This window comes from Zonotrichia albicollis, chromosome 29, assembly GCF_047830755.1.
Source record: "Zonotrichia albicollis isolate bZonAlb1 chromosome 29, bZonAlb1.hap1, whole genome shotgun sequence".
NCBI lineage: Eukaryota > Metazoa > Chordata > Aves > Passeriformes > Passerellidae > Zonotrichia > Zonotrichia albicollis.
This window is the reverse complement of record NC_133847.1, coordinates 3,213,781-3,237,998: the sequence shown is the minus strand read 5'-3', so window position 1 is coordinate 3,237,998 and position 24,218 is coordinate 3,213,781. Positions and strand designations below refer to the sequence as shown.

The following is a 24,218-nucleotide window of genomic DNA, read 5'->3' as shown; positions in this document are numbered from 1 at the left end:
TGCTGAAGCCTGGCACACAGCACCTGAGGATCGGAATGTGCCACTGCAGCTGGCAGCAGTGCCCAGGGACACAAACGTGCCCGCAGAACGCGGTGAGCCGGTGGGCAGAGCCCCGGTGAGCCGCGAGGGACGGCTCCGTGCGGAGCCGGGACTCGAACCCGTCTCTTTGAGGGCTCGGTGTGTGTATGTGTGTGTGTGCGGGGCGCTGCCGGAAGGGGGCGCTGTCGCGGGGCCGTGCGGCGCGCGCGCCTTTGTTGCCGTTGGCGCCTCTTCCTGCGCCGGGCGGCGGCGGCGCGCGCGGGCGGGGGCGGGAGCGCGAGCGCGGCGGGGCCGGGAACGGCGGCGGCACCGGGAGCGGCGGCACCGGGAGCGCAAGCGCGGCTCGGGCTCGGGCGGAGCGGAGCGGCGGGAGCATGGAGATGGAGAAGCGCTTGACGCTGGAGCTGCGCAACAAGAAGCCGAGCGAGGTGCGGCGGGGGAGCGCGGGGCGGCACGTGCTGCGGGCGGGATGAGGAGTGGCGGCGGGCGGGCGGGCGGGCGGGCGGGGGGAGGTTTGGCGGTAGCGGAGCGGCCCGCGGGGGTCCTGCACGGCGGGGACCGGGCGGGTTTGGCGGGGTGGGCACGGGGCGGTTGTGGCGGGAGCGCTCCCGCCCGGCCCGCAGCCCCGGCATGGCGGCGCGCACGTGCGCGGCGGGGCCCGCCCGCACCGGGGCCGCGCTGAGGCGGCGGTGGCGGCGGCGGGGCCCGGCCCGGCCCGCGGAGGGGGCAGCGGGGAGCAGCGGGGCTGGCAGCGGGCCGGGCCGGGCCGGGTCAGGCCTCGCCGCGCCGCAGCCAGCGGGCCCGGGGAACGGGGCGGCCCCGCGCGGCCATGGCGGCTCGGCCATGTTAGCGGGGCCCCGCCGGGCCCGGAGCGGCTCCCGCGGGCTCCTCCGGCCGGGAAGGGCTCGGGGGCTGCGGGGATGAACCTTTGGGTGCCGCCGGGGCCGCCTGTTCCCCTCCGCTGGCGGCCGCAGGGCCGGGCCCAGCGCTCCTCACCCGCCCCGGGGCCGCCTCATCCCCGGGTCCTCTCCTCCGGCCGCCCCTTCCCGGATCTTCCTTTTCCCGGGTCTCCCCTGATCTCTTTTTTCCCCTCGGTCTCCCCCCTCACTTTTCACTGGATCTCCCCGCTCTTTTTCCCCGGGTCTCCACGATCCCTGTTCTCCCCTTTTCCCCGGATCTCCCCTCTCCCTTTTCCCTGGATGTCCCCGTTCCCCTTTCCCTGGATCTCTCTTTTTCCTAGATCTCTCTTTCCCCCGGATCTCCCCGTTCCCCTTTCCCCTGGATCTCTCCTTTTTCCTGCATCTCCCGGTTCCCTATTCCCCGGTTTCCCCCGTTCCCCTTTCCATGGATCTCCCCTTCTCGCCGGCTCTCTCCCCTGGATCTCCCCGTTCCCTATTCCCCGGATCTCCCCGCTCTCTTTTCCCTGGATCTTCCCGTTCCCCTTTTCCGTGGATCTCCCCATCCCCTGTTCCCTGGATCTCCCCTTTTCCCCGGATCTCCGCATTCCCTGGATCTCCCCTTTCCCCCGGCTCTCCCATTTTCCCCGGTTCTCCCCGTCCCCTTCCCCCGGCTCTCCCATTTTCCCCGTCTCTCCCCTTTTCCCGGTCCGCCCCGCCGGGCCGTGCCGGTCCCTCCCTGGCCCCGGGGACACTCGGTGTTGTCGTGGCAGCTGCGGGGCCGTGGCACCGAGCACGGGGGGGAACGGGCGGCGAGCGGGGCTTTGGGTGGGGATTAGAGCGGCTCCGTGCAGGGCCGGGGGATTTGCAGAGCAGAGCGGCTGGGCAGGAGGAGCTGCGAGCCTGGTGCCCAGGGAGGGACGGCAGGAGCTGCAGAGCCAGCGGGGTCAGGGCTGGCTGTCCCTGCATGTCCCGGGACATCAGAAGGGCCCGGCCTGGAGTAAAGCTGGGCTTGGCTGGGTTGGGCTTTGTTGTGGCTGCCCCTGGATCCCTGGCAGCGCCCAATCCCTGGACAGGGCTTGGAGCAGCCTGGGACAGTGGAAGGTGTCCCTACCATGGCTGTGGATGGGCTTTGATGTCCCCTCCAGCGCAAACCATTCCATGATAACCTGCTGGAGTTCAGGCTCACCTCTGTGTCCACACCTCCCAGCAGCAGCCACCCAGACCTGCCCTTTGCCACCTTTACCCCCACCACGGTGACAATCCCACTTTGGCTGGAGCACATCAGCTTTCTGACATGCTGGGGAGCAAAACAAACTCTGCTCCAAAACTTCTGAGAGCCTCACCTCAAACCCCCAAGCAGCGATGCCACTGTGAGGAGTTTGGGGTGATAATTCATTGTGAGCTTGTGCTGTGCAGGTGGCAGAGATGGCCCCAGCCCCAGAATGTTTAAAATGATTTTGGGAGCTGGCTGGTGTGAGCAGGAGAGGAAGATGGGAGTGCTGCGAAGGAGGGATTTGGAGAGCGCCACGAGCCTTCTGGCCAAGGCTCATTTTTGCATCTTGCTGTCAAGAATGTGTGGGGTGAAAGCAGGTTTTGGGAGTGGTTTGTGAGAGCTGGGGCTGTGTCTGGACAGGGGTGTTTCCCTCCAGGACAGTTGTGTGCTGGTGCTTGGTGGTCCTGGTGGCACTGGGGGGTTGATTCCTTCATGTGCTGAATTCCTGGAGGTTCCTGGATGTGGAATCCATGCTGGGCACGATGTTTGGTGCCATCAGTGGTCTTGTGTCACCAGCCTGAGGCTGAGCTCATGTGCTGAGCCCTGCCCAGGCACCTGTGTCACCTCACTGTCACTGTCCCAGGGCGGTCACTCCTGTGGGGACAGGTTTCCTGGCACCCCGGTGGGAGGTGACAAACCCAGCTGACCTGGTTTGGCCCCTCGTTAGCAGAGCCTGCAGCTGACTCTGAAAGCTTTATTGATGTGCAGGGAGCTTTGGGATGTGACCTCGTGGTTCCAAACCCCTGGATGTGGGGGCTTGGTGGGGACAGCAGCAGTGTGTTGGTGCTTAGAGGGTGAAACTCCAACCACAGTGAGGGACTGTCACCAAAAGTTACTTGGTTTTGAGGTTCTAAATTTAAATGAGGAGGAACTGGAGGCCCAGAGCTCTGTGCTCTTGTGCTCTGGGTGTGTTGGTGGTGTCACCTCGAGGCCGGGGGGACGGTGGTGACAGCTCTGGGTGTCCCTGTGCAGGTGAAGGAGCTGGTCCTGGACAACTGTCGCTCAGAGGATGGCAAGGTGGTCGGCCTCTCCTCAGACTTTGAGAACCTGGAGTTCCTCAGCATGATCAACATCAACCTGCTGTCCGTGTCCAACCTCCCCAAACTCAACAAGCTCCGCAAGGTGAGTCAGGACTCTGCTGCCATCCCCAGCAGCCCTTGGCCTTGTGCTGCCCCCTTTCTGTATTTGCCAGAAAATATCTTGAATTTTGCTCCTTGCGTGCTGAGCAAGTGAGAGGGGTTGGTTTTAACATGCAGCAAAACCCTCCTGAGCTCTTCAGGTGTTTAATGCTCTTCCTGTCTTGCTTTTATTCTCTTGTGCTGCTGTCAGAAGCTTCATGGCACCATAAATATTTTGGATTTTGGAGCATTTATTTGCGTGGGGGTGGCTAGTAATGCTGTGTCCCTGCAAAAAAGAGTTTTTAAGGGCAAACTTGACCTGCTGCTCTTTGAGCTGAAATTTAGGTGCTCATTGCAGTTCTCAGTGCAATTTCCTTCCCTGTGTCACGAGCTGAAACACTTGGTGACCATGTGATATTCCCTCCCTTCAGCTGGAGCTGAGTGATAATAGGATTTCTGGTGGCCTTGAAGTTCTAGCAGAGAAAACTCCCAACCTGACACACTTGAACCTAAGTGGCAACAAGATCAAAGACATCAATACCCTGGAGCCCTTGGTGAGTGGAGGCTGTGCTGGAATGCCAGGGATGAATTTTCCTTTGGGGATTGGGTCTGTGCAGCAGGAATCCAACGTCTTGGTAACTGTTCCAACAGCACTTCGTGGTTCTCATGGGAACAGATTTGATCCCAGTTTGAGGCTGGGCCAGTAATTAATGGCTCCTCAGTCTGGAAAAGCAGCAGCCAGTTGCTAAAAGAAGCGTGAAATGGGGCTGGATGAGTAAAACTGTGGATGCTCAGTGCCCAGCTGAGAAGGGACCGGGAGAGGGTCGGAGGCAGTTGGAGGTAGGTGGCACCTGGGGTGTCATGGCATGAGGGAACTGGGCAGCACTGAGGGCATCTGTCCCATCAGCCTGAAGGTTCTGCTGTGCCAGCACTGCAGGCTCCCATTCCCACAGCGAGGCTGGAAAAGCCTCTGAGGCTCCACCTGAGCTGCTCCAGCAATGCTGAGAGGGACAGGTCTGACACAGGGCATGTGTCTCACTGGCTGTTTTGCCCATCCATTCCCTCCAGAAGGAATTTGGGGTTGTTTTGCTCCTGCTTTCCTTGGCGTGGTGCCCACTGTGGTGGCCTGAGCTGGGCTGTGCCAGGGCTGCAGCTCTCCCTGAGCTCTGCCTGATCTCTTGAGCAGGATGAGTCCAGCTCAGCTGCTCCTGAGCTTGCTGGGCCTGCTCAGAAGCAAGAAAGATGTGCAGTTACACAGAGAGTTTGTTCCAGAAAGGGAAGCCAGGACAGAGGAGCTGGAGAGAAATTTCTTGTGTCCACAATGAGAGGAGCAGTGACTCCTCTCCATCCGAGGAGCATTTGGGGCAGAACCATCTGTGCTGGACCTGGGCAGTGCCCCCACCACCCTGCCTTGCCTTTCTCATCTTCAGACAGCTCTGTAAACAACCTTAACCAATTGATTTTTGCAGAAAAAGTTGCCAAACCTCCACAGTCTGGACCTGTTCAACTGTGAGGTGACGATGCTCATCAACTACCGCGAGAGCGTCTTCGCCCTCCTGCCCCAGCTCACCTACCTGGATGGATTTGATGCTGACGAGCAGGAAGCCCCTGACTCAGACCCTGAAGCAGATGGGGATGCACTGGAAGATGATTATGAGAATGGGGAAGGTGAGGGGTTTTTTCTTCTCCTGGTTTTTCTGCTTGGTAACGACCCCTTTTGCACTTTAGGGTGGGTTCCACCTATGGGGTTGGCACTGGAGGAGGGGATGTGGGGGTCCCTCACCCCTTCTTCCTCCTCCACCCCACTCCTGGGTGGCACTGAGGGGTGAGGGGTGCCTGGGTTTGGGAAATGGGGCACTTCCCTCCCTCCCCCTGTTTGTTAGAAGGTGAGGAAGAGGAGGACGATGAGGAGGAAGACGATTTGGATGAAGAAGTCATTGATGACGAGGAAGATGAAGATGATGATCTGGAAGGTGAAGAGGACGAGGATGGAGTAGATGATGAGGTGAGGCTGTCAGCAGTCACACGTGTGTCCCTTGTGTGGTGACCTGGGTGTCACAGGAGCCTCTCTGGGGCAGATCTGGGGGCTTTGCCATCCACTCTGGGCTGCTGAGGGTCACAAACTGCAGAGAGTTTCCAGTTCAGCCTTGGCCTGGCACTTCCATGGCTCTGAGTGATGGATCCACGCAGCTCCATCCATGGCATATGAGGAGCTCTTGGAGATCCAGAGCTTCTCCTGCCACCCTCAGGCTTCAGAGAGGAGCAGGACTGGGGTTAAATCGTGGTTCCTGCTACAAACCCTCTTGTTTTCACTCCAGGAGGAAGATGAGGAGGAGGATGGTGAGGAGGATGAAGAAGACGAAGCTGAGGAGGGTGAGTTGAGTCCTGACAATTCAATTTCTTGCAGAGTTCCCTCAGCAGTCAAATATTTGGTGTTTTTGGAGCTTCCTCAGCCTCAGTGCTGTTGTTGCTGCAGCTTTTCTGCCCGAGCTGGTGCTGAGCAGTGTCATCAGCCAGGGTCACACAGGGAGGGAAGGGATGAAATTCCAGCCATGCTGGGTAATTCTGGGAAATGTGAGAGGTCAGCTGCTCAGAAAAGCAGTTCTGGGAACTGATGGGCTGTGCAGGAGCAGAGCTTCTGTCCCAGGAGGGGCTGAGCAATCTCCTGGGGGCCAATTCCCCTCTCAGATCTGAGCTTGGGGCCAGGCTCCTCTGGCTGTACAAACAAACACCCAGATGAAAGTTGGCAGAATATCATGGCTGGTGTGAATTCAAGTGATCTTGAATTGTTAAGGTTGGGAAATCCCTCTAATACTGAGTCCAGCACCACCATGTTCAGCTCTGACCCCTGTCTCCAAGTGCCACATCCACATTTTTTTGAGCAGTTCCAGGGATGGTGATTCCACCACTGCCTGGGCAGCCTGTGCCAATGCCTGACCTCTTTCTCCTTGAAGGAATTTTTCCTAATATCCCATTTAAACCTCACTTGGTGCAACTTGAGGCCATTTCCTCTCACCCTGTCACTTGTTACCTGGAACAAGACTGGCTGTCCCCTCCTGTCAGGAGCTGTGCAGAGCCACAAGGTCCCCCCTGAGCCTCCTTTGCTCCAGGCTGAGCCCCTTCCCAGCTCCCTCAGCCTCTCCTGATGCTCCTCTTCCTCATCTCCATTCCCTTCTCTGGACATGCTCCAGCCTCTCAATGTCCTTCTTGGAGTGAGGACCCCAAAACTGCCCCAGGATTTGAGGCCTCAGCAGTCCCTGAGCTTGCTCAGGAGTGCCTGATTTCTGCAGATGCTGTGATTTTGAGGGTGCTCAACAAAAAAAAAAATCCCATTTTCAGCTGTTGTACAGAATACTTGGAGGGCAGAGAAAGTTGTTGGTGTCTCCTGTCAGCCCAGTCAGGCTTTTGCAGGAGTGGCAGGGCAGGGTGGATCTGCCCCCAAATGGTGCCAATCTGTGCCATGGATCTGGTCCCAAATGATGCCAGTCTGTCCAGTGGTTCTGCTCCCAAATGGTGCCAGTCTGTCCAGTGGATCTGGTCCCAAATGTGCCCGTCTATCCATTGGATCTGCTGGCAAATGGTGCCAGTGTGTCCCGTGGATCTGCCCCCAAATGTGCCAGTCTGTGCCATGGATCTGGTCCCAAATGTGCCATTCTGTGCCATGGATCTGGTCCCAAATGGTGCCAGTCTATCCAGTGGATCTGGTCCCAAATGGTGCCAGTCTATCCAGTGGATCTGCTCCCAAATGGTGCCAGTCTGTCCAGTGAATCTGCTCCCAAATGTGCCAGTCTGTGCCATGGATCTGTTCCCAAATGGTGCCAGTCTGTGCCATGGATCTGGTCCCAAATGTGCCCGTCTATCCATTGGATCTGCTGGCAAATGGTGCCAGTCTGTCCCGTGGATCTGCCCCCAAATGTGCCAGTCTGTGCCATAGATCTGCCCCCAAATGGTGCCAGTCTGTGCAGTGGATCTGGTCCCAAATGTGCCAGTCTGTCCTGTGGATCTGTGCCAGTGTGTCCCCTGCCAGCTCAGCTGCCGTCCCTGGGCTGGGCTGGAGAGTGAATCCCCCCTCTCTTTGCAGACCACCCGTGTGGGCAGAAGAGAAAACGAAGTCTAGAGGATGAAGGAGAGGAAGATGCAGAGGACGAAGAGGAAGATGAGGATGACTGATCCCAGCGAGCCAATCAGTTTTACAGACTCTGACTGTGCTTGTCTTAACCTCCCCGTTGTGTCTGTGTGAGACTGTAAATCCCTGTCTCCCACTCCTCCTCCTCCCCCTTTGTAATGGCTGCAGCGTCCACAATATATTTTTTTAAGATTTAGAATACTGTAGGCATTCAGGGGAATCTTCCATACAAGGCTCACTTTTTTTCTCACAACTATCTCATGACCAAAGGCTTTTCTCCGTTCGGTGGTTTGTGCAGCAGCTTAAAAAAAAAAAAGGCAAAAAAAAGGCAAAAAAAAAAAAAAGCCAAAAAAATCAAAAAAAAAGAGGAAAAAAAAATCTCCTCCTTAGGGTATCTGTGTGTCCCAAATGAGCTGTGCCACACTGGACCCAGAGCTCCAGCTGTCACCCTGCCAGCACAGAAGGCCTTGGCCACCCTCGTGCCCTCAGCCCAGGGCTCTGAAGACGCTTTTGGAGCCACCTCGGGTGCAAAATCTGGTTCATCTGCGTGGACTCCCAAGGATCCTGAGGGTGTCTCAGATCTGAAATCATGGTGATGTGATCTCTGGACATGCTTGAAGATGCTTTAGTGCTGGGGATGGGGGTGCCTGGGGTTTTGGGGGAGGGAGGGAGGGGCTGCTTGCATGACCTGGTACCTCTGCGATGCACCTTGCAGTAACCCTGCACTTGCTTTCCTATTTTATTTTATAAACTGGAACATTTTTCCCACTGGCCACTCCAGAACCATCCCTTGGGCTGTCCCCAAGGTGAGGGGGGTTCCTGTGGCTGTGTGTGTGCTGTGGGAGCCCTGCAGCAGCTTTGGGAAGGGATAGGGAATGCAGGTGAGGGGGTACTGCTGCTCCAGCCCTCATTTCACACTGCACTGCCCTGTGCAGCCGCCACCATCACTGTGATCGATGCTCCTGCAGACCGTGTTAGCCTGGAAATTCTCAGGGTCCTTCTGCCAGCCAGTGCCACCTCTGCACGGGCCCCTGGTGCCAGCCTGGCCTGGCCATCCTCCTCCTCCTCCTCCTGTGTTCCTAGCAGGGAACAGAGCTCCAGCTTCGTGTGGCACCCCTTGGTGGCTGGAGGGAGGATTTGGGGGAGCCAGGCAGGTTCATGCAGCATTCCCAACCCCATTGCCACCTTCCCTGCCATCCCAGAGGTGTCCAACCAGCGCATCCCTGGGGGAGAAGGGAGGGAGGGACAGACAGAGGGACAGCCCGGGGGTGCAGACAAGCACTGGCACTTTGTGGCATCCCCACTGGGGGCTCCGTGTGCCCCCGGGGTGAGCCTCCAGCCCTCCCCTCCCCTCCTGGGGGTGTGTTCAGCATCACATCCCCCTCCCTGCCTCGCTTCGCTGGTGTCTCTCGCATTGTACAGTCGCTATGACCATTCGGACAAGAACTAATCCTGTAAAATGCAAACTGAGTAACTTATAAATGTTTTAAGGAATTTAAAAAAAAAGAAAGAAAAAAAAAAGTCAGAGCAGCAGTTCTAATTTTTTTTTCCCTGCATTTTTAGCAGATTGTATGGATTTTATATTAGCCTAGTAACTGTCAGGTTTTGATTGGTCAGACTAGTCCCAGAAATAAGGATCTCCAGCCCTTTTGTATCTTTTGTTACAAAATTTGGATAAAACTTTAATAAAAGACTTCAGTTTTTAAAAATCCATTGCTATGGAGCTTGTCTTGGCTGCCTCTGCCTTGGGACCAGCCAGGAATGCTCGGAGTGGGAGCTCTGGGGCAGGTTTGGGTTTGTGCTGGGAGCAGGGCTGGGTTGGGCTGGCAGGGACAGAGGGGGGCTCTGCTGTGGGCTCTGCAGCACCCCCTGGGCCAGTGCTGCCCTTTGAGGGGTCAGAGTCAGATCCAGGGACAGGAACAGCTTGGCAAGGGTCTGTCCTGTCATTGGGGTGGGGGCAGAGTCAGACCCAGGTCAGGGACAGCTTGGGAAGGGTCTCCCTCCTGCCCTTGGGGGTTCAGAGTCAGACCCAGGGGCAGGAACAGCTTGGGAGGGGTCTCCGTCCTGCCTTTGGGGTCGGTCAGAGCCAGACCCAGGGGCAGGATCAGCATGGGAAGGGTCTGTCCTGCCTTTGGGGGGGTCAGAGCTGGATCCAGGGGCAGGAACAGCTTGGGAGGGGTCTCCCTCCTGCCTTTGGGGTGGCACTGCCCTGGAGGAGCAGGGCAATCACTGGTGTCAGCTGGGCAAGGGGGCTGAGCTGTGCCCCCAGCCCCTCTCTGGGACCTGGGGGTCCCTTTGGGGTGCTCTGTGACCCCATGGCTCTGATGAGCTGTCACTGTGCCAGGTCTGAGCAGCTCAGGGACACTCCAGGGTGTCCATCAGGGCCTGAGGGGACTGGGATGAGCTGGGGAGGGCACGGTGCCAGCAAAGTGGGGGGGCTGCAGGAGAGAGCCCCGGGGTGCTGCTCACACTGTGGGGGATGGCAGCAGGAGGAAGGGATGGCAGGAGGGAGGGATGGATGACAGCAGGAGGAAGGAAGGGATGGGAGGAAGGGATGGCGGGAGGAGGATGAAGGGATGACAGCAGGAGGAAAGGATGGCAGCAGGAGGAAGAAAAGAGTGGCAGGAGAAAGGAAGGGATGGCAGCAGAAGGAAAGGATGGCAGGAGGAGGAAGAAAGGAATGGAGGAAGGGATGGCAGGAAGAAGAAAGGAATGGCAGCAGGAGGAGGGGATGGATGGCAGCAGGAGGAGGAAGAAGGGATGGCAGCAGGAGGAGGGGATGGATGGCAGCAGGAGGAGGAAGGAAGGGATGGCAGCAGCTGGAGGAAGGGATGCCCACCCCGGGATGCCCACCTGGCCCAGGTGGCCACTGAGCCTTTCCGAGCCCTCTCCCGGTGTTCGTGGCCCCTCCCAGCGCTGGCAGCAGAGCAGAGCAGGGGCTGCCGGCTCTTCCCTCGCTCCCATCCCAGCCGGGGCTGCCGCGGGCCCGGCAGGTCGCAGCACGCCTCCCCTCAAACCAGTTTGCTGCAAACTTTTCACCCCGCTGGGCTGGGCCGGGCAGAGCGGGGCTGGGGAGCCCCAGGCTGCTCCCACGGGGGGTGCAGCCCCCCAGGCTGGCACCTGGGCTGTGCCCCTCCCAGGGGCTCTGCTGTGCCGTTCCTGCTGTGCCATCCCTGCTGTGCCATCCCTGCTGTGCCATTCCTTCTGGGCCATTCCTGCTGTGCCATCCCTGCTGTGCCATTCTGTGCCCTCTGCCTGTGGCACGGCTGGCACAGGCACGGGAGCTGCCCAGGGCTGGGGTCCCACCCTGCTCTGGGTGTTGGGGTGCGGCTGGCACAGGCTGCAGCTCTATGTGCCCTGGGATGGGCTGGCAGGGGGCAGGGGCAGCACGGAGCGGCCCTTCCCCTTCCTCAGACATTCCCCTTCCTCAGACCTTCCTCTTCCTCAGACCTTCCTCTTCCTCAGACCTTCCCCTTTCCTAAACTCTCCCCTTTCCCAAACTCTTCCCTTTCCCCTTCACAAATACTTCCCTTTCCCCTTTCCTAAACTCTCCTCTTTCCCCTTTTTCAAACTCTTCCCCCCTTCCCAAACTCTTTTCCCTTTCCCCTTCCCCAAACTCTTTCCCCTTTTCCAAACTCTTCCCTTCCCCCTTCCTGAGCTCTTCCCTTTCTCCTTCCCCCTTTCCAAACTCTTCACTTCCCCCTTTCCCCTTTCCCAAACACTTCCCTTTTCCAAATTCTTCCCTTTCCCTTTCCCAAACTCTTCCCTTTCTCCTTTCCTACTCTTCTCTTTCTCCCTTCCCAAACTCTTTCCCCTTTCCCAAACTCTCCCCTTTTCCCTTCCCAAATTTTTCCTTTCCCCCTTTCCCAAACTCTTCCCTTTCCCTCTCCTCAGACCTTCCCCTTCCCAAACATTTTCCTTTCCCAAACCCTCCCCTTTCTCCTTCCCCAAGCCAGTCCCTGGCAGAGCACAGTGTCACAGCATCACACCCCTGTGTCCCCATGTCCCCCTCCTTTGGTTTTTGGGGGTTCTCGGTGCCAGCCCCGCTCCCCCCGCCCCATGGGACTGACAGAGCCTCTCCCGGCTGCCACTCCTGTACAATTCCCATTTATTTTTCCGAGATCTCGTTCCAGAGCAGTCCACTATAACTCCTGAGAACCTACCGGGCTCCCGCAGAGCCCTCGGGGCTGAAGCAACAAAACCTTCCATGGAGGGAGGAACGGCGGCTCCGGCTGCTGGAGAGCTCCCGAAAACACAAAGGAAAGGGAGAGGAAATTCCAGGGGAAACATCAACCCCTGTGCTGCCCCTGTGCCAGCTCGGGGCTGTGCCGTGCCCGTGCCCGCTCAGGGGAGCTGCGGGAGTCCCTCGGGAGCCATCAGAGCTGCGAGTACAGCGAGTTCTCCATCTCCGGCGGCAGCTTGGCGTGGAACGGCGCCAGCCCCACCCCGAAATCTGCAGGGACAGGGAACAGAATGTCAGCACCTCGTGCGGAGGGGGCACAAAAACCCCCGGGGGCATCACAGGGGCTGGGGGGCACTGAGGGAGCACACAGACACCCCCAGGGGCATCGCAGGGGTTGGGGGCCACTGGGAGGGCACACAGACACCCCCAGGGGCATTGCAGGGGCTGGGGGGCACACAGAGACCCCCAGGGGTATTAGAGGGGCTGGGGGGCACAGAGAGGGCACACAGACACCCCCAGGGGCATCACAAGGGCTGGGGGGTACAGGGAGGGCACACAGACACCCCTAGGGGCATCACAGGGACTGGAGGCACTGGGAGGACACAGAGAGACCCCCAAGGACATTGCAGGGGTTGGGGGGCACACAGAGACCCCCAGGGGTATTAGAGGGGCTGGGGGATACAGGGAGGGCACACAGACACCCCTAGGGGCATTGCAGGCGTTGGGGATACAGAGTGGGCAAGCACATGGACCCTACAGGGCACAGGAGGTGTTGGGGGGTACAGGGAGGGCACTGGAATGGCACACAGACACCCCCAAGGACATTGCAGGGATTGGGGGGTACAGGGAGGGCACAGGTAGGGCACTGGGCGGGCACACAGGCACCCCCAGGGGCATCACAGGGGTTGGGGGACACTGGGAGGGCACACACAGCCCCAGGGGCATTGAGGGGCACAGCCCCAGGGGCATTGAGGGGCTGGGGGCAGTGGAAGGGCACAGACACCCCTAGGGGTATCACAGAGGCCGGGGGCACAGGGTGGGCACACAGACCCCTCCAGGGCACTGCTGCAGGTTTGGGAAGCAGGGACTGGAACTCGGCCAGGCTGTGCCAGGCCAGAGAGAGAGCATCCCGTTCCTTATCCCTGCGGATCCCTGTGGACCGCTGTCACCCCCGGGGGCATCCCGTGCCTGATCCCTGCCACCCCCGGGGGCATCCCGTGCCTGATCCCTGCCACCCCTGGGGGCATCCCGTACCCATGTCCGCCTCCAGGCGCCCGGGCGGGGGGTTCTTGCGGTGGTCCTCGGTGTGCAGGGTCATCTCGTCGCGGGAGGCGGTGGAGAAGGGGCACTGCGTGCAGCTGTAGCGGCCCCGCGTGTGCTCCCAGACGATGCGGCCGGCGGAGGAGTGCCCTGCAAGGACGGGCGGGCAGGGAAGCACAGGCATCGCCCGGAGCCGCGGGGCTGCGGGGGCTGGAGCCCTTCCCAAGGGAAGAACCCCGAGTGTGGGAGCGGGGGGCCTGGCTGGGCAGGGCACTGGGGGCACTGTGGTCACTGGGGGTGCTGGGGGCACTGAAGCTGCTGCTGCTGCTCCTCCTCCTGCTGCTTCTGCCCTCGGGGCCAGGCTGGGGGGTTTTGGGGGGGTTGGGGGGGTGCAGCCATAACCCCCCTGCCTCGGAGCCCACCTGGGCCGCATCCCCTCTCCAAAAAGGAGGGAGCCCGCCCTCCCCCTGTGCCCTCCGGGCAGCACCGCAGTGCCCCTGGGGCATCTCCCGTCCCCTGCGCCCCCCCCGCCGCCCCCCAAACCCCCCAGTGACAGAAAGCAGCCCCCACCCAGCAGGTGCCAAACTAACCTGGAGTCACTCCTGAGCCAAAGCATGGGAGGAGTGGGCTGACACTCACACCTGCGGAGGGAATCGAGGCCCGAGACAAGCATTAGGTCTTCCCCTCCCTTGGGGGGGACTCGTGGGAGGGCAGCCCTGGCCCGGCCCCCCCAGCACGCCGGGGAGCAGCAGGGCTGGTTGGGACAATTTGGAGGAGAATTTAGAGGCGTTTTTCGGTGCTTCTGCCCAATGGAACATCACACAGGGGGTGGCACGGACGGGATGGGGATTTTTTTGGGGGTATGGGTATGGCCGGGCCGGAGGGGATCAGATCCTCGGGTCCTGCTCGGGGAGCTGCTGCTGCTGCTGGTCAAGGCGGGAGCAGAAGAATCTTTGTCCCGCACGGCTCCGCGCTCTCACCTTGGCTTTTCTTCCAGACGGCGTTGGAGACGCTGGGGGGGCCGTGGCCCGGCAGGAAGGGCCGCAGGCGGTGCTGAGCCGGGGGCTGCGCCAGCCCGTAGGGCGAGGGGGGCACGTAGGGCAGGAACGGCCCCGGCACCGAGGACGGGGCTGGCGCCGAGAAGCGACTCAAGGACGAGGGCCCGAACAGGGCGGGCTCCAGCAGCGGGAAGGGGTGCGGGGCCCCCGGGAGCAGCGGCTCCAGCGAGCCGGGCAGCGCCGCCGGGGCTGAGTCCGCGCCCGCTGCCGGCGCTTCCTTCTCCGGGGGCTTGGGCAGCGCCTCGGGGGGCTTGGCCGGCGGCTCCTTGTCCGGGCTGGAGGTAGAGGAGGGCAGGATGGGCCGGGGCGGCGGCGCGGGGCCGCTGGCGCTGTCCGAGCAGACGTGCAGGTGCTTGAAGAGCGAGCGGTGCGTGCGGAAGCGCAGCAGGCAGTTCTCACACCTGGGGTCAAAAAGAGTCATGAGAGCGACTGGGAATCGATGACGGGCATGTGGGGATGATTCTCGAACAAAATGAGAACAAAATGACATCGGCTCTGTGTCACAGACATGTGACACCAAGCAGATGTGCAGGTGCTTGAAGAGCGAGCGGTGCATGCAGAAGCACAGCACACAGTTCTCACACCTTGGGTGAGGAAAGAGCCATGAGAGGGACCAGGAGGGGATAATGGGCATGTGGGGATGGTTCTTGAACAAAATGACATTGGTTTGGTGTCACATATCTGTGACACCGAGCAGATGTGGAGGTGCTTGAAGAGCGAGCAGTACGTGCGGAAGCGCAGCAGGCAGTTCTCACACCTGGGGTCAAAAAGAGTCATGAGAGTGACTGGGAATCAATGACGGGCATGTGGGGATGGTTCTTGAACAAAATGACATGTCTGTGACACTGAAAGAGGGACCAGGAGGGGATGATGGGCACGTGGGGATGGTTCATGAACAAAATGAGAACAAAATGACATTGGCTCTGTGTCACAGACATGTGACACTGAGCAGGTGCGCAGGTGCTTGAAGAGCGAGCGGTGCGTGTGGAAGCGCAGCAGGCAGTTCTCACACCTGGGGTCAAAAAGAGTCATGAGAGTGACTGGGAATCAATGATGGGCATGTGGGGATGGTTCTTGCACAAAATGACATTGGCTTATGTCACAGACGTGTTTTTTTCTCCTGAGAAGTTCAGAGGCCTCAGGAACAAAATGTAAACATTGATTATCTGCTGCTGTGGAATGCAACAGGTGCATCTGTGATTGGTCTCATGTGGTTGTTTCTAATTAATGGCCAATCATTAATTAGATTAATAATTATTAATAATTAATAATCAAATACTACTAATAATTAATAATTAATGTCCAGACTGTCTCAGTCAGTCACAAGCCTTTGTTATCATTCCCTTTCTGTTCCTTGCTAGCCTTCTGATAAAATCCTTTCTTCTATTCTTTTAGTATAGTTTTAATATAATAGATATCATAAAATAATAAATCAAGCCTTCTGAAACATGGAGTCAACATTCTCATCTCTTCCCTCATCCTGGGACCCCTGTGAACGCCACCACAGCTCAGCATGAGGGTCCCACGTGGATAAGCCCAAGGCCAATCCCAGAGCTGTCACTGTCCCTTCCTGCCTCTCCCACCCCAGCGTGGTCCCCAAAGCCCCCAAACGTTCCCCTCAGGATCCTCCAGCCCACAGGAACTGCAGCCAAAATTTCCCCCAAACATGGGGCAATTCCTCCCCAGGAATTGGAGGAACTGGGGAATTCCTCCAAGGATCCTCCAAGGGCATCCCTTCCAAGGCACAGCCAAATCAGAGATTGCTGGAACTGCTCCTGCTCCCAGGGCTGGGGGGCTCATTGGGAGCTCCCCGTAAAATCCCTGAAAGGTTTTCCAAGCCAGGAGGAGCAGCAGGTCCTACTGAGTGACTGGGAGTTGGTGATGGGCATATGGGGATGGTTCTTGCCCAAAATTACATTGGCTCAGCAAGAGGCTCCCACATGGATGAGCCAAACTGGAATTCCCAGTGAAAATCATGTGGAAAACCCCCTCAGTCTGGGAGATTTCTCTGTAGTGCCTTATGTTGGAGTGAGAGAAAAAATGGTGATAATAATGCTAATAAATAATAAGCAATGATGAAAATATGGACAAAAGGATAAAAGGGTAAAAATATTTATAATAATGGTGATAATGATGAAATTGATAATAATGACTATAATAACAAGAATAGTATCAGTGCTGGGGCTGTGAAGTGAGCACTGGGTGATGCTTCCCCAGGAGCTCAGTAACTCCTTGGTGATAATGATGATATTGATAATAATGACAATAATAACAACAATAATATCAGTGCTGGGGCTGTGAAGTGAGCACTGGGTGATGCTTCCCCAAGAGCTCAATAGCTCCTCAGGAGATCTCCCTGGGGATCAGCTCTGCTGGCCAGGTGTCCCCAGAGGGGACAGGAGGGGACAGGGAGCAGCAGGACTCACTTGAAGTAGCGGTTGGGTTTGTAGTGCACCTTCATGTGAGCCATCAGGTCCTGCATGCTGGGGAAGGTCTCGCTGCAGCCCAGGGTGGGGCACTGGAAGGTTTTGCCTGAGACAGGAATTTGGAGAGAGATTCAGCACCAGCCCAGGGGGGGCAGCCTGGTCAGACAGGCTGCAGCACCTCCCCACTCCCATCTCCCACCACCAGCCCTGCCTCGCTCTGAGCCCTGCTCTGCCCCCTCCCAGCCCAAAAAAGCACCTGTGGTGTGTCCTGCCCTTACCCTCGAGGGACTGCGTGGGTCTGTAGTGGACCTTCAGGTGGTCCATCAGCTCCTGCATGCTGGGGAAGGCCAGTTTGCAGCCGTAGCTGGAGCACTGGTAGTGTTTCCCTGCAAGGACACAGATCCGTCAGCCTCGCCCCTGCCCCGGCTGTCGCTGTCCCCTCCCCGGGGCGGGGCTGGCCTCACCTGGGACAGGTCTGCGCTTCAGCGGCCGCAGCTCCGGGGCCGGGGTCCCTCCGCTGCCCGCCCCTGCCATCGGGGCACCGGGCAGGGCTGGGTCACTGCAGCCTGCGGGGAGAGGCGGTGAGGCTCAGACCTGGCAAACCAGAGCTCTGCCCTCCCCATCCCTCTGCCCTGCCAAACCAGAGCTCTGCCCTCCCCATCCCTAGGCCCTGGCAAACCGGAGCTCTGCCCTCCCCATCCCTAGGCCCTGGCAAACCGGAGCTCTGCCCTCCTCATACTTTGGCTCTGCCAAACCAGAGCTCTGCCCTCTACATCCCTGAGCTCTGCCAAGCCATCCCTCTCTGCCCTCCCTGTCCCTCTGCCCTCCCCATCCCTCTCTGCCCTCTCCATCCCTCAGCTCTGCCAAACCACCCCTGTGCCCTCCCCATCCCTCAGGACAGGCAAATGGGGCCGGGGGTCTGGCTGGAGAGACGGAGCACCTCAGAATGTGAGGACAGGAAGGAGCTGTGCTGGTGCAGGTGAAGCCTGACGGTGGCTGGAACACACTGGGTGATGCCACCTGCGCACCCAGGCACGCCCTGGCACACCTGGGCACATCCCCATGGTGGGGTTCACCCAAAGGGACCTCCCAGCCACAGGAACAAAGGTTTCCCTGCTCCTGCCCGCCCTGAGGGCACTCACCTGCCCCCTCCGTGCCGAATTTCCCCCGCAGGGAGAAGGTGGCCACGGGCTCGTCCTTCTCCGTCTTCATGGCCTGGCCAGAGCTGGGCACAGGGACAGGGACAGGGACAGGGCGGCTCCTCCCGGCGGGGCTGCACCGGCAGCAGGAGGGAGGTCAGAGCCCAGCCCGGGGCCAGTGACTCCCTCCTCCTCCTCCTCCTCTCCTTCTCCTCCTCCTCCTCCTCTCCTTCTCCTTCTCCTTCTCCTTCTCCTTCTCCTTCTCCTTCTCCTTCTCCTTCTCCTTCTCCTTCTCCTTCTCCTTCTCCTTCTCCTTCTCCTTCTCCTTCTCCTTCTCCTTCTCCTTCTCCTCCTCTTCTTTTCCCTCCTCCTCCTCAGTGCTCTGTGGTTGTGGGATCGACCCTCCCACCCGGAGCTGATCCCAGAGCTGTCACTGTCCCTTCCTGCCTCTCCCACCCCAGCGTGGTCCCCAAAGCCCCCAGACATCCCCCCCAGGCATCAGCAGGATCCTGCTCGTGTCCAGCCCACAGCAACTGCAGCCAAAATTCCCCCCAAACTGGGGGAATTCTTCCCCAGGAATTGGAGGAACTGGGGAATTGCTCCAAGGGGATCCCTCCAAGGCACAGGGATTGCTGGAGCTGCTCCTGCTCCCAGGGCTTGGGGGCTCACTGGGTGCTCCCCTCAAAATCCCAAAGGATTTTCCAAGCCAGGAGGAGCAGCAGGTCCCACTGAGTGACTGGGAGTTGGTGATGGGCATTTGGGGATGGTTCTTGCCCAAAATTACACTGGCGTGGCATGAAGGTCCCACATGGATGAGCCAAACTGGAATTCCCAGTGAAAATCATGTGGAAAACCCCCTCAGTCTGGGAGATTTCTCTGTAGTGTCTTATGTTGGAGTGAGAGAGAAAATGGTGATAAGAATGGCAATAATAATGCTAATAAATAATAAGCAATGATGAAAATACAGACAAAAGGATAAAATAAAAAGGATAAAAGGGTAAAAATACTTATAATAATGCTGATATTGATAATAATGACAATAATAGCAATAATATCAGTGCTGGGGCTGTGAAATGAGCACTGGCAGATGCTTCCCCAGGAGCTCAGTAACTCCTTGGGAGATCTCCCTGGGGATCAGCTCTGCAGGCTGGGGCACCCCATCCTTCCCATTAACATCTGCTCCAGAGGCATTTCCCAGCTTTGACTCTGGGGGTCTGGCCCAGAGGGGCTCAGCCTGGCTCAGCAGCTGTTCCTGCAGCACCCAGCACACTGGGATCACAGCCCAGCAGGAAATAAATCAGGGAGGGGGGAAAAATCCATGTGGGATTATTCCTGTGGCTGCCCCCGGCCTCCTGGCTTTGTCTGGGGGTTGTGGGGCCTTTTTTTGTTGTTGTTTTCTCAGCTCAGCAGCCTCGGGATGGAATCAGCCAGCCATGGAGGGGGGTTGGCCATGGAAAAGGGAATCTGGGGCAGGGCTGGGGCTGCTCATGGCCCAGGAGGGGAAATTCAGCTTTGGATGGAGGGGATGATCCATCTCCATCCTCCATTCCTGCAGGACATGGGGTAAACACAGAAAGCTCCTGGCATATTTGATGGAGCTTTGTTTATCAGGTTTGGTGGGAAAAAGGATCTTGGGAATCTTCTTTTTGGGGGGAGGCAATGCTGAAAATGTTGAGGCAGGGCTGTGCCTGCCTGGGCAATGTCCCTGTGGCACTGCCACAGTTTGGTGCCCAAACCTGAAGTGTCAGAGCTGGAACCATTGGTGCTGGAGAGTGCAGTGAAGCAAAATTCCTGCTGCCCTGCTGGAAGCAAAATTCACTGCCCTTTGCAGTGAAGCAAAATTCCTGCTGCCCTGCTGGAAATGCCCCTCTGGATCAAAGCTGGCTGGCCCAGCCTGAGCTCAGCACCCCTGGCAGAGCCCTGGGGCCAACAGGTTCCAGGTGAGCCCAAAGGGAGCAGGGCCATGGCACTGAGAGCTCAGGGGCAGCACAGGGAAGTTTCCCCAAGGAATCAGGAAATTCTTCCCCACCAGCACTGCAGCAGGGACAGGAGCTCCTGGAGCCCCAGGGTCAAAGCCAGCAGTGCCTCGGGGTGTTGGAACCTCTGTCCTGTCCCTCTGGGATCACAGATGCCACATGGAGAGTGGCATTCCCTGTTGCAGCATCCCAGTGATGCCTTGTAAGCTGATTTTTTTTTCCACTGGAGAAGCTGGGAAACCTCTTGAGCAGATTGTGTGAGGGCAGGCAGGATGGACACTTGGCCTGTGGCCCCAAGGTTCCCCACAGGTGACATGGCAGAGGACATGATGGCAGCACTGTGGCATCACCCTGTGCCCAGCCAGGTTTTTGGAGAGCAGGTGGCACCTGGATCATCCTGCTGTCATTTGTCACCTCCCATGGGATGCTGGCCAACACCCCCCTCCTCCAGGACTGTCTGTTCTGCAGCCCTGAGTGTGACACCCTGGCCCAGGAGCTGCTGAGCTGCCACTGCCCCCATCCCCAGTGACCTCCTGTGGTCACCAGAGATGTGAATGACCCAAAAATGTGACTGACCCAGAGATGTGACTGACCAAAAATGTGACTGACCAAAAATGTGACTGACCCAAAGATGTGACTGACCAAAAATGTGACTGACCCAGAGATGTGACTGACCAAAAATCTGACTGACCAAAAATGTGACTGACCCAGAGATGTGACTGACCCAGAGATGTGACTGACCAAAAATGTGACTGACCAAAAATGTGACTGACCCAAAGATGTGACTGACCCAGAGATGTGACTGACCAAAAATGTGACTGACCAAAAATGTGACTGACCCAAAGATGTGACTGACCAAAAATGTGACTGACCAAAAATATGACTGACCCAGAGATGTGACTGACCCAAAACCACGACAGTCCCAGAGATGTCACTGCCCCAGGGATGTCACTGCCCCCAGAAATGTGACTGACTGACCAGAAACGTGACTACCCCAAAGATGTGACTGCCCCAGAGATGTGACTGTCCCAAAAACATGACTGACCCAAAAACGTGACTGCCCCAGAGGTGTGATTGCCCCAAGAGATGTCACCCCCTGATGACACAATTCTCCCAGAGATAGGACCCCCCCCAAAATATGGCTCCCCCCAAGACGTGACCACCAGTGCAAACCTGCCCTGGAACCCCAATCCTGGAGCCACCACAGTCACTGTCATTATCCCCATTATTATTATTATTATTATTATTATTATTATTATTATTATTATTATTATTATTATTTCCTGCCACCCCAAAGAGCTGCTGGCACAAAGCTCCCTCATCCCAACCCCCGTGGGGTGAACAGGGACCCCAAAACCCTTCCAGGGGCAGCCAGCCGTGAGGGTGGGCAGGATGTTTGCAGCTGCCCATCACCCCGAGCAGGCTGTGCTGCTGATTCAGTGAATAATTAACACAGCTCATCCCCCTCAAACCACCCGGGGGCTTTATCCATACCCCGAGGCTTTGCTCATCCCACCCCGCGAGGATAAATGGGACAAATAATCGGATTTGCGCATCTCTGAGGCCCGAGGATGAGGAGGCTGCCCCCAAACGCGGCTCTCGGCGCAGGGGATGAGACAAAGGCTCGGAACAAGGGGCTCATGTGATCGCGCAGCCGGCGAGCGCCGGGGGAGGCAGCGTTCGGAGAGCAGGAGCAGCGGCTCCGCTCCTGCCAGTGCCACCAGCCCCGGCTAAAACACACCCCGAGGGTTCTCCTCAGATACCGCGGGGAGCCCTCACAGAGCTGGGGTGACGGGGGGGATGCTCCAGGTGTCTAAGGCAAGGTGGGTGCCCCAATCTGGGCATGGGTCGGGGTGCCACCCCTCTCTGGGGGGGTTCCCTGCTTTCCAACTCAGGATCTGCCTGCAGAGCCTGAGGAGCCCATCCCAAACCCGGGTGGGCATCCAGAGGGGTGAATGCTGAGCCCTGTGCTGGCCTTGGTGTCACATCCATGGGGCAGCTCAGCCCAGGCCTCTCTTCCCTCCAAAGGAGGGTCCCCACTGTCCCCCAGATCGCTCCAAGCCCTGCTGACATCTCCCCACATTCCTCGGTGCCCATCTTTACCTGCCCATGGGAAAAACCCCACTTTGCCTTCAGGAGCCACCTGGGGATGTTGGAGCTCCCTCCCTGAGCTGGACAAAGCTGAGCCCAGCACCAGGCAAGCACCAAGGCAAGGAGCCCGGGCTCTGACAGCCACAGAGTGGCTCCAGGAGCTGTGGGAGGATGGAGGGAGCACGGGCAGGTCCCGGCAGGTGCATCCCGGGATGTGAGAGAGTCCTGCTGTTCCCACAGGCCACGCACCTGTCAGGACCCAGGGCCAGCGGCTCCCTGTCAGCTCCAAAAGTGGTAACCCCAGGGTAACCCCCATGGCTGCTGGTTTTGGGGCTGGTAACCCCCCAGGGACCACACACCCATGGCTACAGTCCAGGGGAAAGTGACCCCCAGGGCCACCATCCCACGGGCAGCGGCACCGTGACCCGGAGCCGCCACGGGCAGCAGCCCCGGGGCTCCTGCAAAGCTCCGGTACCCCGGGCCCCGCTCCGGTACCGCTGCTGTCCCCAGTGCAGCTCCAGCCCCGGTGCCGGTCCATCCTTTGGTACCGGTACAGCCCCGGTACCGCTACGGCCCTGGTGCCAGCACACCCCTGGCCCGGTACATCCCCCGGTGCCAGTGCTCCCTTCCCGGTGCCGGGGTATCCCCGATACCGGTACGGTCCCGGTGCCGGTATATCCTCGATACCGGTACAGCCCCGATACTGGTACCTCCCCGGTACCGGTACAGCCTCGATACGGGTACAGCCTCGATACCGGTACATCCCCGGTGCCGGTACACCCCCGATACCGGTACACCCCCGGTGCCAATACGGTCGCGGTGCCGGTACATCCCCGATACCGGTACAACCCCGAGAGCGGTACACCCCCGGTGCCGGTACACCCCCCCGGTGCCGGTAAAGCTCCCGCTGTCCCCGCACCCCCTGTGCTGGTCCATCCCCGCTGCCGGTCCATTCCCCGATCCCGGTCCTCCCCCGGTCCCTCCCGGCCGTACCGGGGCTGCGGCGGGGCCGGCGCCGCCCGGGTCGCGCATCAGCGGCGGGGCGGCCGCGGGGCCATTTTCTGTGCGGAGCTGTCGCGAGAGCGGGGGGAGGAGGAGGAGGATGATGACGGGGGGGAGGAAGGAACGTGCGGAAGGGCGGGCGGGGGCCTCGGGGGGGGGACCCGGCTCCGCCCCGCCCCGTTCCCCCCCTTCCCCCGGCTGCTTTTCCCGGGAGATTCTCCGCACCCCGCATCCCAGCGGCTGCGGGCAGCTCCAGCATCCCGGCGGTTTTGGAGCACCCCGGGGGTGTTGGAGCATCTCGGAGTTTTGGAGCATTCCGGGGGTTTTGGAGCACCCCAGGGTTTTGGAGGATCCTGGGGATTTTGGAGCATCCTGGGGATTTTGGAGCATCTCAGGAGTGTTGGAGCATCCTGGGGTTTTGGAGTATCCAGGAGGGTTTGGAGCATCCTGGAGGTTTTAGAACATCCCCGGGTTTTTGGAGCATCCCCGGGTTTTGGAGCATCCCTGGGTTTTGGAGGATCCTGATGGTTTTGGAGCATCCCAGAGATTTTTGGAGCATCCCGGGGTTTTTTTGAGCATCCCGGGGTTTTTGAGGCATCCTGGGGTTTTGGAGCATCCAGGGGTCTACAACCATCCCAGAGAGGGGAAGGCATCAGCAGTTCCTGAAGCTTTTGGAGCACCCAAGGGTTTTGGAGGATCCCAGGGCCCTCTGAGCACCCTGAGCTCCTGGGAACACCCCGGATTTTTGGGAGCACCCTGGCATTTTGGGAGCACCCCGGATTTTTGGGAGGACTCCAAGCTCCTGGGAGCACCCCGGATTTTTGGGAGCACCTCAGGCTCCTGGAAGCACCCTGGGCTCCTGGGATCATCCCAGATTTTTGGGAGCACCCCAAGATCCTGAGACTATCCCAAGCTCCTGGGAGCACCCCGGACTCTTGGGAACACTGGATTTCTGGCACCACCCTCAGACTCCTGTGATCACCCCAGATTTTTGGGAATACCCCACACTCCTGTGATCATCCCAGATTTTTGGGAGCATCCTGGGGTCCTGGGAACACCCTGGATTTTTGGGAGCACCCCGGATTTTTAGGAACACCTCAGATTTTAGGGAGCATCCCTCCAGCTCATGTGTGATCCGAGGAGCAGTGCAGGCCCCTCCAGGATCCTCACAGCAACAGAAGCCCCTGAGAGACCCCAAACCCCCGGGAGCCCCTGGAGCTCTTTGGAGCACCTGGAGCCCTCTGGAGCAGCCCAGGGGTGCCCGAGCTGGCCCAGCTCCCACATTCCTACAGGGCCGAGCAGGGACAGCCCTGACAGCACCCACTGCCCCCTATTCCCCATTCCCCAGGAAGGGCTGGAAGGGGCAGGAAGGAGTTTCCTAAATCCCCAGTTCCCAAAGCCACTATTTTTCATTAAAATAAAATCAGACACCTCCCTCTTGCACTCTGCAGTGCAAGGACTCCTAATGAGCTGTGATTTACAGGGAAAATCACTCCGAGGAGTGCAGGGGCTGAAAAACCCCATAATGGGGGGAGGGGGGACCCACAATTTCCAGATGGGGCTGTGAAGAATTTGAAATCCCATGGGGAACTTCCCACCCAATGGGGATCTGCCCTCTGTTAATCCCA

At 58.9% G+C, this 24,218-nt stretch overlaps 2 protein-coding genes across 7 annotated transcripts; one reads left to right on the top strand and one right to left on the bottom strand.

Annotated features, from left to right (window-relative positions):
* Nucleotides 1–278: 278 nt before the first annotated feature.
* On the top strand, nucleotides 279–9,166 carry LOC102075152 (acidic leucine-rich nuclear phosphoprotein 32 family member B). Of its 2 annotated transcripts, none has more exons than XM_074528549.1 (7): nucleotides 279–467; nucleotides 3,184–3,333; nucleotides 3,761–3,883; nucleotides 4,799–4,997; nucleotides 5,213–5,334; nucleotides 5,648–5,702; nucleotides 7,411–9,166. In XM_074528549.1, exons 1-7 carry the CDS (start codon nucleotides 414–416, stop codon nucleotides 7,497–7,499), a joined length of 792 nt encoding a protein of 263 aa, XP_074384650.1. In that variant the 5' UTR covers nucleotides 279–413; the 3' UTR covers nucleotides 7,500–9,166. The 2 variants fall into 2 exon arrangements, with proteins under 2 accessions (XP_074384650.1, XP_074384649.1); XM_074528548.1 differs by having other exon boundaries at nucleotides 285–467; nucleotides 5,216–5,334.
* ZNF414 (zinc finger protein 414) lies at nucleotides 8,229–22,739 on the bottom strand. 5 transcript variants are annotated; one of them, XR_012577204.1, is made up of 10 exons: nucleotides 22,582–22,739; nucleotides 17,525–17,655; nucleotides 16,847–16,948; nucleotides 16,661–16,768; nucleotides 16,383–16,488; nucleotides 13,879–14,357; nucleotides 13,489–13,539; nucleotides 12,893–13,048; nucleotides 10,889–11,908; nucleotides 8,229–10,854 (listed from the first exon to the last, which is right to left on the bottom strand). XR_012577204.1 is itself a non-coding variant. In XM_074528546.1 (9 exons), exons 2-9 carry the CDS (start codon nucleotides 17,592–17,594, stop codon nucleotides 11,832–11,834), a joined length of 1,149 nt encoding a protein of 382 aa, XP_074384647.1. In that variant the 5' UTR covers nucleotides 17,595–17,655; nucleotides 22,582–22,739; the 3' UTR covers nucleotides 8,229–11,831. The 5 variants fall into 5 exon arrangements, 2 of the variants coding, with proteins under 2 accessions (XP_074384647.1, XP_074384648.1); XR_012577205.1 differs by having other exon boundaries at nucleotides 10,906–11,908; XR_012577203.1 differs by having other exon boundaries at nucleotides 8,229–10,888; nucleotides 10,923–11,908.
* Nucleotides 22,740–24,218: the final 1,479 nt, after the last annotated feature.